The sequence below is a fragment of the Microtus oregoni genome, unplaced genomic scaffold, assembly GCF_018167655.1.
Source record: "Microtus oregoni isolate MIOR12 unplaced genomic scaffold, Mior012 000074F_000, whole genome shotgun sequence".
Classification (NCBI taxonomy): Eukaryota; Metazoa; Chordata; class Mammalia; order Rodentia; family Cricetidae; genus Microtus; species Microtus oregoni.
In genome coordinates this window covers 2425895-2442492 of record NW_024543987.1, presented here as the reverse complement: position 1 = coordinate 2442492, position 16598 = coordinate 2425895, and the positions used below count along the sequence as shown (strand labels likewise).

The following is a 16598-nucleotide window of genomic DNA, read 5'->3' as shown; positions in this document are numbered from 1 at the left end:
TGTATTACAATAATAAATGTACAATGTTCACATGAAATATATCTTAGAAGCAAGAAAAAGATGCATCTGCATCCAACAGTGACCTGCTAAAATGCCACAACTATTTTTACATTCACTCTTGCAACAGGTTACAAGATGGGTCACTAAGCTCAAATGCACAAATGGCCCTTGGTTTGTGCATCAGTGTTTGTTTCAGTAAAGCTACTTTATTATTGTTTTATGATTTCAGGTCAAAATAGTTACTGATCAAGGTTTATTTGTAACCTAAAAATTGGCTAAAAGATTAAAAGATAACCTGGATATATCATTGTTGGTCCAAGTGAATTCGTGAAACAGCTGGAATGACCAATCTTAGTCTCTGTTTCAAATTCGGTTTTCCTTTTGTTGTATATATGTTGGTTTGCAGCATGACCTTGCACAGATAATGCACGTTTTCTGGCTAAGTGACCATGATGCGCACTATTCTGTAACAGAACCTTCGGGCCTTACCTGTGTGCTTTGTGGGCACCATGTTTATGAGGAAGAAATGATTTGCTATCAGAAGAGAATACATTTTAGATTCTCAATCTATGTCTCAGATGCTAATGTGTTAAAATATAAATATATAAAATAACCAATCTTTCTGTATTTTATGTACATCATAGTGATTTATTTGAGCTTAGTGACCTGTCTCAGATGACTTTAGCTTGTGTCAAGTTGACATAAAACCATGCAGCCCAGTAACAGATCCAATTCTGTGCAGACAATCATTCTGTACATTTATATTCTCGCTAACATGTTTACTGATTCCATAAATTACTAAAAGAGGGATTTGAAGTCCCCAGTCATAATTGTAAGCTTATGAACTTCTCCCTTCTGATCTATTTTCATTCTTCTATTTTGGATCTCAATTATTGGTGCATTTATATGCAATATTGTTATGTATTCTTTGTAAATGAGTGATTTTTTTTCTGCTTGTGGTAGACAAGGAAAGCATGACTTTTTTTTCCTTTTGTTTTTTCTTGCTTTTTACAACAGATAGGCATTGTTGAAAGGGTTCGTGTCCTATTGAACTACCTCCTTTCTGGCCCATTGGTAAAGAGGAAAACTGTTTTATGGACCTTATTTTGTTTGTTTCCACTGTTAACTTTACACAAGTCTAGTCATCTATGAAGAGAAAACCTCAACTAAATAACAGTACCATCAATTTAGACTGTGGTCATGTCCATGAGGCTAACTGATGTAGGAGGGCCCGGCCCTTATTATCCTTAGGAATGTGGGCCTGGGCTACCTAAGGAGAGCAGTTGAGCAAGCCAAAGGAAGCAAGCCAATTAGGAACATTCTTTTCTGGTCTCTGCTACACTTCTTGTTTTGGCTTCCCTTGATGTAAGTTAAAATAAACCTTCTCCTTCCCAAGTTACTTTTGGTCAGTGTATCAAAGTTACAGAAAAGCAGACTAGAACACTACAGGCCAGGCCAGAAGCAGGGCCAGTTCACATAGTAGTCAAGAAAAAAAATACTGAGAATTTACCACCAGGCTGTACTTTATGTTTGGAGGTCTCTAGCCTTCCTACCTCTCAGCATTCCATACAGGTGAGTTAATGTATTTTGCCTAGTTTTTTTTTTTTTTGGAAGGGAGAGGGTTGTGATTTATAGGAAAAAGAAAATGGATGTCTGTACTATATCTAAGGCTCAATTTGTAAATCTTTTAAGTTCATAAAGTATTTTTATTCTCTAGTCTAAACAGTTCAGTTACAAATATATCAGTTTGTGATGACCTCAAATGTGGAAACAAGGGTACCAATAGGTAACTCACTCAAAAGGAAAAACAAAACTATAGGTGGTGCTTTTCTCCTGCAATCTAGTTCTCTGGAGGTTATGGCCATACGACTGCCACACGTTCAAAACTGTGTCTCATAAAACAGAAACAAACAACAACAAAAAGAAAAGCTTATAAACCACCCGGGTATGGAAACAAAAACAGCTGTTAGAATACCTGAGTCAGGAAAATACAAGTGAATTTTCCTTTCCGATTTTTTCAGACTAGCCTTCAATAAAACTTGCACATCTATAAACAATTACAGTCAAAATTTCATTCAGATTCCCCATGTAAACATATATCTACAGCTAAGGCAGTGAATCTCAATTGTTTATCACTGCAGGCCTCTAAGACACATCAACAGATCCTTTGGGCCCAGGTATTCTTGTGTCCATACTTTACAGCGGGGAAAATAGTTTATACCAATGCAGTGTTATTGTCTAGGCACTTTACCTGTGGATGATTCACAGCATCATTCTTAGACAACTGTGCTAAAACATGAATTACGACGCATTAGAGGACAACGTTCTTAACCTAAAATAGACTGAAATTGAAGGGAAGGAACTTACAGATAATTTATTATGGGAAAAAACAGCAACTAAAATAATCAGTAACTTAAAAAGTTCTAATGATGTATAAGCATAACTTCTCTCCTGACAACCATGTAAATTAGAACCATCTACATTGGGCTTCACTACTTTGTCATGGTTTCTTGGACAGCAGGTTTACTGGAAGAAACCTACAGAATTAAAATACTTAGCAAACTTTATTCAAGTATTATTTTATGATTATTTACCTTGTAATTTAAAATTATCTAGTAGGGGACTCGAGGGCAGGCTCAGTGATTAAGAGCACTTACTGCTCAGGCAGAGGACCCAGTTCTGTTCCCAGCACCCACATTAGATGGCTCATAACTGCCTGTAACTCCAGTTCTAAAGGTTTTGGGAAACTTAAACACATGCTGGCAAAATAAGTGCATACACATTAAACAAACATATTATGTTCTGAAGGCTAATAGAAGAAGAGAAATATATACGATATATAAATATGTCTCATTTAGCTGTGTATATAAAGTTTCAAAAAAAGCATCTAGTAGGTTAGTAATAATATAAGTGATAATGTTATATTTCACTTCTGCTATTTTAGAACTCTATTATTTGGTGCATAAACATACACATGTAAAACTGAAATTACTACTTGTCCATAAAAATCAAAGAAAGGATTTTCACTTCTGGGTCAAACCCAAAGCACCAACACATTTTTCTAGGGATAGCTCATACTTAGAATCCCTGCTCTGTAGAAGTGGACTACTGACAGACATATTTCACAGTGCTGACGGCTGTGTGAGATTTTGCCAGTGCTACTATGATTTGACACAGTAAATAATTGGTTTTGAAATAACCAAGCTATCCATAGAAACCAGAGTAAGCACAATACTAAGCATATATTTAAAATAGATATTTAACATGCTTGCATGCTCTTTGTTAAGGAGAAACGTGTCACAATGTATTGGAGCAATTTTCTAGGTGACTAAAGTCAAAATGAGGTAAAATTAGTTGTAAACAACGCTTGGCTCACAGATTGCTTCTTTCTACTACTAATTGTCCTCTTGTTTTAGTTACTGGGATCCTGAAACAATGTTGTTAAATAAGAGAGCTGCTAGGCAAACCAACCTTCATAAGTTCAGCTAATTTAATAATGTTTATATTTTCATTACAGAAAACAATAGTTTTGGTTTCCCTGCTAGATGGTGAACTTTCCAAGTGAAAATGGCTTTGTTCATCTAAAGATGGGGTTTTTGGACCCAAATATGACACCTTTTATGTCTATGTAAAAAGAACAGTCTCTTTTCCTTTTAGTACCACAAACAGAAACAGTATTAAGAATGCCAGCATCATATAATCATTTTGAGGACTCAACAGCAATGTGTAAGTTTCTGGCATGGAGTCATCATAAGTTATCAGGAAATGTTAGCTAATATTTAATTATAGAAGTGATACTTATCAGCCTTTTGTATTCTATAATTCTTAGACTAGGGTCTACAGTTACATACAGTTTTAACTACTACAATTGTTACCTTTCTGATAAAGTTATGCTAGTTTTGGAGAGTTGTTAAAATGTTGATGTTCAAATTTCAGTTCTACCATGTAACTACTTTTAAATAAGGGAGCCATCTTAGGGTTGGGAAGAGACTTGGACCTAGAGGGGCTTCCAGGTGCCCAAGGCGAGGTCCCCAGTTAGTTCCTGGGGCAGCTGAAGATAGGGAACCTGAAATGACCCTATCCTATAGCCATACTGATGAATATTTTGCATATCACCACAGAACCTTCATCTGGCGATGGATGGAGATAGAGACAGAGACCCACACTGGAGCACTGGACTGAGCTCCCAAAGTCCCAATGAGGAACAGAAGGAGGGAGAAGATGAGCAAGGAAGTCAGGACCAAGAGGGGTGCACCCACCCATTGAGACAGTGGGGCTGATCTATTGGGAGCTCACCAAGGCCAGCTGGACTGTGACTGAAAAAGCAGGGGATAAAACCGGACTCTCTGAATATGGCGGACAATGAGGGCTGCTGAGAAGCCAAGGACAATGGCACTGGGTTTTGATCCTACTACATGTTCTGGCTTTGTGGGAGCCTAGCCAGTTTGGATGTTCACCTTCCTAGACCAGGATGGAGGGGGGAGGACTTTGGACTTTCCACAGGGCAGGGAACCCTGACTGCTCTTCAGACTTGAGAGGGAGAGGGAGAGGAGTGGGGGGAGAGGGAGAGGAGTGGGGGGACGGGAGAGGAGTGGGGGGAGGGGGGGAGGAGTGGGAGGCTGGGAGGAGGCGGAAATTTTTTTTTCTCAATTAAAAAAAAATATCTGTGTTTCAGTTTCCTAACCTGTAAAATGAGTCTGACACCAGTACCTTCTTCATAGCTTACTGAGGTTGAAATAATACTTATAACGTGCTTAGTATAATGTCCTTTTGCAGGTCAAATTAAAAAATTTGTTAAAAAAATTAATTTGTTAAGTTAAAAAATAAACAAATAAAAAGTCTTAACACCCCTCCAATGACCTTTTAACTTAACAAAATATTTCCTCACAAATTTATCAGAATGGGCAAACCTCCTTATTAGAAATAATGTAACAGCTAAATGTTTCTACTCACATCTTAAAAATTAAGATGAATTAGAGGAATGTTGGGATGTTAGGAAAGGTGTTAATGGGTTTTTCAACACCTACTAAAAATCTGTTAACAAACTATTTTAAAATCATATTATGAAAGCATGGTGCATGGATATACAATCATTTTATTCATTCTGATATCTCTGCATGTATATTTAAAATAATTTATTAATTTTTTGCAGTCTTAATGAGATATGAAATATGCTTATTGTCATATCGTTATGTGTATATTGCACTAAGCAAAAGTGTACACTGATTTCTTTTTTAAAAGTTACTTCAGTAGGTTCTTGATTTATTTCACTGAATAATGCCATTTGGAAAGCTGGTAACAATTTCTTCTATAATATTGAAAGATGAGATTCAGGGCAATTCAGTTATTTATCTTTATAAAGACTTACTACATTTGGATTTCATACAAACACACATACACTACTGCTTGTCTTTTCTTTGTGTGCCCTAAGGGCAGTTAGCAACTTCCACATTTTCAGACAGAATTGAGCTATTTTACCTACAAGTAAAACTAATGTTAGGAATGAAGAATAATGTTAGCTGATGAGGTAGGCATAGTGGAATCTCTATAATCAGATGGTCAAGAAGGGAAGAAAGCAAGGACTGGCTGGCACTGAAGCTCTGTCCAAGAGTGTATGAGACATGGTGTGAGGGAGTTAATCTTGTTGCCTTTCCTGGGACTGTAATAGGACATGCATAAAGGATCTATTTCCAAGTCAAAAATATTGAAAAGGGCACTAACATTCCAGTTCAGTCACTTCCTTATTAGTGGAGTTAGTCACCACAACTTAACAAGGTACTGTATTACTATAAAATGCTGATATAATCCTGATATCAAATTAACATTTCATCTAAATTGGAATGCAAACATCTGTAGATGCCATGGAATTAGTACTATAGCAGATACAGTGACCTATGAAACTCAGTGTTCAATCTTTCCCTTAAATCCTATTGTATCAAAAACACGCATGTTATTCAAAGAATCAGGGAAGATGAAGATAAACATTTAATAATGAAGGTGATTAAGTTACATATTGATATTGACCTTGCATTTTCATGAAACTATAACAGAAAGAAAAAAATGTTCATTTTTAAATGGGCCTCTAGAAATGAAGTTCCTCAACCAGGGTTTTGATTTTCCTCAGTAAATAATGAATGCTCTTTAAAAAAGTAGCAACAATTTTTACTCCTAAGTAATAATACACAATATTCTTAGCAGTTGGACTTGCCTTTTATGGCCTTCCTTTCTTCAATAATTCAAATGTTCCAGGGCCATTCTCTATTTTTTTCTCTGTATACATAAGTCTGTCCATGCACGACAGAATGGAACACACTGTATATATAAATGTGTTTGATTGATTACTGCTCTTCTAAGGTTCAATCCAAACTTTCTACCAGCTAGTCTACTCTGAATCAAAGTGGCCTCTTGTTCCCTCTTCAGCTTCATCTCTAACTACCAATTTTGCTCTTGAATAGGCTGGCTGTCTCTCATCTTGAGATCTTTGTTCAGGATGTTACTCAAAATTGGAACCAGGCTCTAGAGGAAGCTCAGTGATTGCATGGCTCTTCTGAGTTGTGATGATAACAAAAGTAGCTCCATTCACAGGTTATCAAAGAATACTGTTTTTAGATGCCCTTCATATGTTGCTGGAAAGAATAATATGATTTGTCAGCTATTTAAAGGGCTTGGCTGAGACATTTTAGTTTCTTGTAGAGGAAGAGACAAGGAATATGAACTTTGGGAAAGGGAAGGTGGACATTGAAGCTGATGAAACTCTAATCCACAAAGATAAAAACATTTTTTCTAACCTAGTTTTATGAGATTAGGAAAGATAATTTAACATAGTAATCCTGAGGGACAGTTCAAGAATAAAGTTCTTAACTCTTTCACATCTTGCATACTTAGATGGCATACTTTAACAATATGGTAGATTTGATACTTTGAGCATTAAGTTCTATTTCTCCAACTACTAATTCAAGATCTCATAATCTTTTCCATGTATGTACATATTCATGTGTGTGCACTTGAACATGGGCATTTACATGGGTATGCACATGTATGCACACCTGTGGAAGTCAGAGGTTCGCTTTGGATGTCCAGAATTCTCTACCTTTTTTGAGGCAAGGTTTCTTACTGAAATTTAAGTATACCAGTTAGGCTACACTACCTGTCTAGCAAGCCAAGAGATCTTCCTGTCTCCATGGCTCTCCTGTGCTGGAGCTATAGGTGTGTCTTACCATGCCTGACTTTTTTATATGGGTACTAGGGATCTGAACTCTGGTCCCCCTGTTGTATGACAATCACTTTTAGTGACTGTGCTATCTCCCCAGCCCAATTTAGTCTATTTTCAATGGTCAAGTGGAAGTGGAAGCTACAGTTCTATTGTTAAAACAAACTCTATCCTAAGTAGCCTGAAACATGTTGAAGCTTTAAAGGAATGTTATTGACTAACAAGATTTTCAGCTTCTGCATGGTTATTATTCTGGTTTCTCATAATTCATCTGGGATGGATTTAATGGCTTTGCCTTTGACCTTTCAAGTGATGCTCCTTCATTAGAACACTACTACATGCCGATGTGATCATATGGTTTTAGCCCAAAATTCTTTAATGAGCTCTTTATATTACTGTGGGAGTCTCAAAACTCCATTACAAAACTCCTGATCTAACTCTGCCTGCATTTGTAGGTAATGTATTGACTCTTCCTCATACAATGACTCACAGGTTTTCTTTTTAACAAACTAGCAATTCTGAACCTCGTGGAATCCCTGGAACATCTCGTTTGTGATAATTAGCATTTACATTCTCATTAAAATATCACTACTCAAACTTTTCATTCTTGCCTCAACTGCTGCCCATGATGACACTTTTTCTTATTTTTCCCAGAGTATGGTATCTTTCCTTGTTTCTACACTTTTTGCATACTCCCATATATAAGTTAAATTAAATTGGAAATATCAGCATATTTCCCCCATATGTGCTTTTGCATATGCATTTGTGTGTGTGCACATACATGGAAGCCAAAAGTTGTCTTTGAATGTTTTCTTCTACCACCCCCTCCATTCACAATATTTTCAAACATTTATATATTTTATGTTCTTGGTGCTTTGTGTACACATATGTCTGTGTACCATGTATGTGTCTAGGGCCTGCAGAGGCCAGAAGAGAGTGTTGAAACGCCTGGAACTGAAGTTACAGAAGGCTGTGAGCCTCCATGTGGGTGCTGGGAATATAACCCTCATCCTCTGGAAGAGTAGTCAGTGCTCTTAAGCACTGGGCTAGTTTTCTAGCCCCTTTACTTTACTTTTGAGAGGTCACCCACTGAACATGGAACAACTGATCCAGCTGGGTTGTCTAAGCAGTGAGTTCTGAGTATTTTGTGTCTACTTCCCTAGTACTAGGAGTACAGGACTGTGTGGTTACAAATGCCGCTATGCCTGACTTTACCTGTGTGCTAGAAATCTGGATTTGGTCCTCACACTTGTGCAGCAAACAGATTTCCAACTGAGCCATACCCCCAGCCCCAATCGTGTGCGGTGTCTTGCCAGTTTTCCTAGCTAGCAGAAAGCAGGTGGTCCTTTTGAAGTGTTATCATGAAATATGAAGCATTTGATCTCTAATCTGGATTTCTGGACCTTCCCAAGTATTTATTAACATACAAATCTTAACTACTCTTCTTTATCAATACTGTGCCTATTAAGTTATTTCACTAAATAGGATGTTGCTACAAAATAGGAATACTTTGATCACATGAGTTGTAAAATGAATCAATCCCTAATATTTTTTTTTCTGGATGTGAGATTTATTACTGAACATGATTTGGTAGGGTACAGGAGAGCACCATGAAAGCCCTCAGGAGTGTACGGCTCGCCACTTGTCCAGGGGACCACGATTAGGAATATATTTGACCCCACAGCCATCAGGAACGAGTCACTTCTCAGCAACCATGTCTTCAAATTCATCTGCATTAAACTTAGTAAAGCCCCATTTCTTTGAGATGTGGATTTTCTGGCAGCCAGGGAATTTGAACTTGGCTCTACGAAGACTCTCAATCACATGTTCCTTATTCTGCAGCTTAGTGCGGATGGACATGATGACCTAGCCAATGTGAACCCTGGCCATTGTGCCCTGGGGCTTCCCAAAGGTACCACGCATGCCTGTCTGGAGCCTACATTGGAGACAGCATTGAGATCAGAGACTTGAATAAGTGCCAGAAAATTGTCTCCAAGGTCCCTTAGGGCAACCCGTACAGGTATCAGGCTGCGTACACTACCAAGGAGGCTGCTGTTTGCAACCATTGCACACCAGGGCCCCAAGGGGAAAGGAACCTGGTCGGCTTAATTAGTTGCAAAAATCCCTAATAATTTTAAGGTCAATTTTTAATGTTAGAGTCTTTTATAAAAATAGTGCAATGGGAAAAAATTGGATTTTAACAACAAAAGTAATTTGCCTTCCAAGAAAAGCTATATGAAAGACTTTTGGAGTTTACTTACATGGTACAGTGTGGTTTCTGGAACTGGTGTGCTCAAGATGTCTTGTCTCAATGCATCCATTTGCAAACTAGGTAGCAGTGAATAGTGAGTTGGACTGTTACTCTTATCACCCTTCTTTTTTGACTTCTTTCCTGTGTCTTTTTTGCTGTTTCTCTGAAACATGTATTCTTCTTGAGCAATTTTTTCATTGCTCATATAGCGAAGTAGAGAGTTTTCTACATAAAAAGAGAAATACACTGACATAAATATGCAAATATCTGAAGTGTACCATTCTTTCCAAATCGTGCTGTAAGATTCCACTCATTACCTTGATTTAACTTACAATATATGTAGTGATAATAGTAGAACGTAATTATTTGGTATCCTAAGACAATAAGACATATCCTTTGGATTATTTCTTCTGGTCTGAACTCTGAAGTAACTACATCTAAATCGCCTGTAGAACTTAAACTTTAAGCTCTGTATGGGTGGGACTTACACTTTTTAGGAAGCTCCGAGGAAAAGTCTCCTAAACCTTGATGATAAACAATAGCCTCCAATGTTTTGGGTAACATTCTTGAAGAAGTTAAAGCCACATTATAAACTTAGTTCATAGAATCCTTCCTTAAATTAGTAGTCAGCATTTAGTAGTTAGTATAAAAATTTCCCACAGGATGTCACTATTGTAAGAAGTCCCAAAGAATCTTAGAGATGGCATATCATAAACATTTTAATTTTTTCTTGATTTGTCCAATAAAATTAATGAGATTAGATACTGAAGCTTGGAAAATGGAATTAATACATGTATGCAAAGGAATCTGACAGTGTCCTTGAACTTCTCAACATTTTTAAATCTCACTCTAAAAAAAAAGTGTTAAGGAGACTTATGAAGCAGACATTTATGCTTGCTTGCCCATGTGATCTGTGGATGTTTTACAGTTTATTGGATAGAAATGATAAGTAAATGGGTCAACCATACCATAAAGGAAGCCTAGTTTCTAGGAACGGCTTTTGTTTTGTTGTCCATCTACAATTTATGGCTCTTCTGAAAGTAGAAGGAGCATCAGTAGCTGGGCCCATCTTATCTACACTTGGGAAGTCTACTAAGCGGTGAAGGTTTCACTTGCTCCTCCTACTGCTCACCTCAGTAATAGCCTAAGTGAATATAAAAACTTACTTTGGGTAGATACTTAAAAAGTAGCCCACTCCCAGGTAAGAGAATAACCCTGAACAGCAAAGAACAGAAAAAGCAGAAAGCACCGGTTCCCCCAGTTCTCTGTGGTTTTTGTTAGGAGTCACCGGCCCAGTTTCCACCATACATTTCTTTCCAACCTACGTGCTTCAATGCTCATGATAAGGTTCCATCACATGAGGTTTCATGGACGAAGTCAGCTGCACTGCTGATTAATTGGGACTGATGACAAAACTGGTTCTATTTATTGAACTGAAATGAATTCTTTTATGCAGTTTCACACTTCTGACCTTGCTTCCAAATATAAACTTTCAATTTACAAATCTTCTTCTTTCTCTGTGTAATTATCTGCCTTGAACATCTTAGAAGGCATTCATATAAAACACCCATTACTAATGTTAAGGGGAATCAAATATTGGTCTGGCTTCACTTAGTAGTACTGTCAGTCAATGACAGTAAGTTTTTGCTAACGCCATAGTAATCTATTTTAAAAACATTTAATTTTGCTTTTTGTTCAAATAACCCACCCTACACTGAAATTCTAGAACACTTACCTCTTCTACTATCTCTCTTCATCTTATTTGGATCTTCATAGTCCCCCACCCAATTATATTCGACTGGCATAGATATAGGTCGTAGCTTGCCTAAACACAGAGAACAAAGTTCACATCACATTGTTTTTCTTCCCCAGGTAGGCTTATACTTTTTATATTTTCAGCTACAGTATACAAAACACACTCTCATATGCAACGTTATGGTTGGCATGTGTGGATGAAGAAAATGTGTGTTTTGAGCCAGAAGGTGAAACTGCCTCTGCGAACTGTCCAGATAATACTAGTTTAAAGTGCTTCTTAGAGTTAATAAAGAATATCCCATGTTTGCTCTCGTTGGAGTCCTGGATAGTAAGGTTATATAATATTTTACAAAGAAGATCACTATTTCCATATTTCTTTTCATTAGTTTAGTAATAGATTTTAGTCTTATTCCATAATGCCTTTAAATCTATGTTATTGCTAGATACTTCTAAGGTAATGGAACCTTGCATTTAACCTTACTTTTAGAAAGAACATTAACTTGCTGTTTCTGATATACTATCACAAACTAACTTAATTTTAACTAAATTATAGCAACATGCACTTGGATATTACCCTGTCTTAGCAATATGTGGATTCTGTTTCATGGCCTTAAACCTAGACCTGCATATTTTGATACAATAAGTATGTCTGTCTAGTTTGTAGAATCAAGTAGTCACTTCTTTGTCCAATTTCTTTCTGGGTCTTTTTCCTCAATAAATACCACTTTAATTTAGTAAGCAGCAGTCATAGCAAAGACTTCACGTAGTAGACCCTGGTAGAGCAGTCAAGTATTTTGTTCAACTTAAATTTCCTGAAGTACAGAATAGCCAATGAAAATCAAATCACCCAAAAGTTGACAAAAGATATATATGACAAAAGGTCGTAGTTTAATAAATTCTGAATCAATGAAAACCAGAAATCTATAAAACTTGGATCATAAAAACAAGATATCACAACAATAAAAGTGCATATAAACACTAACTCTATGTCATGTACTTCCTAAGAGTTTTATAAGAATTGGAACATTAAAACCTTATGCTTATTAGGATAAGGTTTACCTTTTTACCATGAGAAAACTGAGACCTGTTAAATAATTTGTCCAAGGAAACACATCTGGTAAATGCCTAATATCAGGATTCAAATCAAGGCATATGAATACCAGCTGTGACATAATTTTTGGTGACATTTACCATTTTCAACGTACCACTTTATATATTTCTAATGAAACTGCATATAGAATGGCAGATTCAGCAATCTTTTCTCTTTTAATCTTTCAGTTAACCTCTTTCTTCACTGCATGAATTAAATTAGATTTTTGTCAGATAATTAACATGTATTAATTATGAAAACTAAGAGGGTTAATTCTATATATACATGTAGATAGCATATTTAGGTCACATTTACTGTCCTTTACTCTTCTCTTGCTGATCCCTTCTTTTGCATCTCTAGAAGTTACCCTTATAGTTTCATGTCTTTTTTATGTACCAGCCAAAAAAAATTAAGAAATGTAGGAGATTTTAACTCCTCTAGAAAAATACACCAACCTTATACCTTTGAATTATCTATACAGATAAAATTTATTTAGTATATTTTGCTAGGCTATTTTAAAGTCTGAGCATTGACTGGACATGATAAAATTATTAATGAGGCAGCACTGTGGTATTATTTAATCTTTCAAGGCTTGCAACTGCCTTTATAAGTTGTCGCTTATGATTTTAACATTCTTATGTAATTTATCTCTGCTCTTTTTGCACAGTAACAATGAGTGAGATGACGTAGTTCCGTCTATTCTGCCCATCAAGGGTAGGGCGAGCAGGTAAGAAGTCGTCTTTGAAAAATTCCTATTCCATTGCTTTATTGATCAGTTCCCCAAATTTTTCATTTTATAAGTGCTACATTTCCAAGACAGCCACAACTTATTCTTTTAGCATGCATACCAAAACTAATGCAGCTAATAGCACCTTTACATGCCACCAAAATATTGTTTTGAAAAGCAAAAATCTAATAAATAAGAATTATTCATTTACTATCAAATAAACAAACAGTTATGTATTGAAAAACTCATGTGTTGGTTTTAAAAGCATTAGTAGTCTGGAGTCAAGTATCAACACAAGAAGAGCAGAGACATTTCTCACATAGCATAGGACACGCAGAATGTAGTCATTGCAACTGGGTAATATCTAAGATGCTAACAGAGTTAACCCATTAATTTATGTTTCAGTTGCTAGAGGAACAAATATGTATATGACTTTTATACTGATGATTCTGGAAGTCATTATTTAACTTAATTATACTGTACATTACCAAAACAAAATTGAAGGAAAATACAAAGACTTCAGAAAAGGCCAGAAAGAATTAAAATTCCTTTTTCGAGAAATCAGATGTGCTGGTTGATTTTTGGAAACCTTCACAAACCTAGACATATCTGAGAAGAGAGAATCTTAATTGAGAAAATGTCTCCATAAGAGTAGCCTATAGGCAAGCCTGTGTTTTGTTTTTATTTGGGGGGAGGGCTGATGATTGATGTGAAAAAGTTTAGCCCAGTGGTGCCATCCCTGGGCAGGTGGTTCTGTGGAATATAAGAAAGCACACTGAGTAAGTAAACCATTAAGCAGTTTTTATTAGTGGCCCATTCTTCTATCCCTTTTTCCATGACCTGATTTACCTGTAGGATGGGCTATGAGGGACATATATGTTAGTTGAAATGAAAAGTTGCTTTTGGTTATAGTGTTTGATCACAGCAATAGAAATCAGGGTTGTGTTATTATTATAAATCCAACAATGAAAATTTAAAATAAATATTTAAAAAATAGTTAGACATTGACTTAGGTAAAACTAAATAATTTTGCTTGTCAATATTAGTTTTTTTTTCTTTTGGGACAGGGTTTCTGTGTGTAGCCTGTCTCTCCCAAAAGTCTCTCTGTAGACCAGGCTGTCCTCAAACTCAGAGATCTGAGTGCTGGAATTAAAGGTGTGCACCACCACTGCCCAACCTCAATGTTACTTTAAAATGTCCTCTTCCACTAAAATATAGAAACAGATTTATTTTCATGAGATACTAAGTTCAAATGGTAAAAGAACTTTATAGTTGTAGTGTACTTAAGTATATACTGTGATTTATGCATATATTTTAAGATCATATACTTAAGAATTCAACAAAAACATTGGCTCACAAAATTAAAACACATTTGATCTACCATTACATAAATGTTTATAAATCTATAAAACCTACTGTGGAAAATGTACTATCTTTACATAGCACTGCATTAAGTTTTGAGGATGCAGTTAGTATTATTATTTTATGAGAAAAATTACAGAGAGAACTGCCGTCAAGAAAGGAAAACTACAGCTCCTCTAAATTTTTTTTTGTTATTCACTACCTCTTAGAGTAAAATGTTATTTCTAAAAGGATAGGGCATCTGTTACTTCTGGAGTTCACTTTGAATCTTATCCAGGAGCCTGGTCACACTTCTGCATTAATACCTTATCTTCTAACCAATGCTTTGTTATTTAGATGTGCTGTACATCTGGAGTTTTCTAACTGGCATCATTATAGTAGCTGGGGTTGTACTTTTTATTGTGGTCTAGTAAGTGTGAATAAATATTTTGTGGTTTGACTGAATATTATTTCAAGATTAATGGCAAGCAGCCTTTAAAAATATGAACTATGTTTAACTGAAAACTCCCCACAAATGGGATATGATTTTCTAATGTTAAGATTATAGGTAACAATAGAGTAGTTTATAACGATGTATCTAAATTATTCTGAGGTAAAATTTACTAAAAAGATAATAGCTTCTTTAACACTAGTACATATAATTGCTTAAAAATAAATGTCTTTATTAGGTGATATTAAAAATACTAGAATGCCAAATGACAGAATGATTTGCTCAACCTGTTGTATTCCCTTAGCATCATTCCCGATACCTTTGGTATATATACAATGCTTACTATACTATATTGTTGCTGTCTACGTAGATGTTGCTCTACTTCCTCTCAGTAACCAGATCTTACACAGCTTTGTTATGACTATCCATCACAGGTTCAGAGATGGCATTCATAAAAGGATGTCACATAGTAAGGAAACCACAAGTCATCAGATTGCTCATTTGAACTTATTGCCTCTCACCCTAAAGGCATTAAAGAGAATGCCTTAAAGCAACCCTATAATCCACCAACCCAGCACTTTGTTAGCTTTCTCTATTTCATCAAAATCACCATCAGAAAGCTGCTTTAGATGACCAACCTCCAATTCTTCTCCATATCCTCTCTTGAATGCTTGCTTTGCCTTACTACTCCACCAAAACATCTACTACAAGGACACTAGGACTTCCACATTGCTAACTTGAACTCAGTTTAGACCTCTTGACCTTTCTGCTGTGTCTGCAGCATTGGTGATAGATTATTCTTTCTTTGAAATGCTGTTCATACTTCCCCCCAGGGGTCTGTCCCTCACGTTTTACTCTCTTTTCTCTCTAAATTCACATGTATCATTCAGAAGTAAGCAGAGACACCTACTTCTTCCATGACATAATTCTTGTTCATTTCTTCTTGTTCTTCATGATATACCAACTTTGTTCAAATAAGTAGTGATTTAGTTGAATGGTTTATGTCTTTCTTTTAGGGAAATTAAATATAAATTTAATGAGAAAAAACACGCCTCTGCTGTAGTGTACTCTTTCTTTACTTGCGGTATTCCCATACTCTGAATAGTGCCTTAAATGCAACAACTGTTCTGTACTTTTAAGCAGCTTGTTAAAAACAAAACAAAACAAAATAACAACAAGGGGTTTCTTCATGCACTGGACCCGACCATCTATGCTCTAAATCACACCTCAGTGTTTGTATTTTCATAGCTTTGTTCCTCTTCCTTTCTTTCCCATCCATCCAAGGTAGTATATCACTCTGGTCCATGCACTACATTTGAAACAATTTTAAAAGATTTTTATTTGTATGTCTGTGTGAGAGTCTGTCATGGGCATGGATATACACACACACACAACTCTGGAAGAGCAGAAGTACTCTTAATCACTTCATTATTTAAAAAAAAGGCCAAATTGAGCTTTACAAAGCTGCCTGGTAGGCAAGTCAGAACTACAAGTCCTTGTTCCTGGTTTATCTTCTAAAAACGTTTCCATGGGTAGCATGTCCGTTGAAACACCAGTGAGCTGCTTCCTTTTCCAATTTTACCATTCTCCCTTTCCTCCCTCCACACACAAATCATTAGGTTTCAGGATAATAAATAGCACCTGGGAAGCAATATTCTTTTCATAGTTGGCAAAAGTTAAAAAAAAAAAACGTGCAGAGAAACTCTCCAAAAGTCTGACTTATTACTTAATTCTCACAGGAAAGTTACATATATACACATCTGTTCTAAATAT

The 16598-nt window shown here is 36.1% G+C and overlaps 1 protein-coding gene and 1 non-coding gene across 6 annotated transcripts in view; both read right to left on the bottom strand.

Annotated features, from left to right (window-relative positions):
• Positions 1-16598, bottom strand: part of LOC121441191 (connector enhancer of kinase suppressor of ras 2) — a 217155-nt gene that overhangs the window by 71592 nt on the left and 128965 nt on the right. For 3 of the 5 annotated variants that reach the window (XM_041642326.1, XM_041642328.1, XM_041642330.1), the window contains 2 exons: positions 11197-11286; positions 9472-9686 (listed from right to left, as the gene is read on the bottom strand). In XM_041642326.1, the coding sequence (XP_041498260.1) occupies positions 9472-9686; positions 11197-11286 (305 nt within the window). The remainder of the gene's footprint in view (positions 1-9471; positions 9687-11196; positions 11287-16598) is intronic. The other 2 variants (XM_041642327.1, XM_041642329.1) reach the window with 1 other exon arrangement.
• On the bottom strand, positions 9195-9329 carry LOC121441201. The gene has a single exon (XR_005973439.1). It is a non-coding gene; the product is annotated as a small nucleolar RNA SNORA70 (small nucleolar RNA).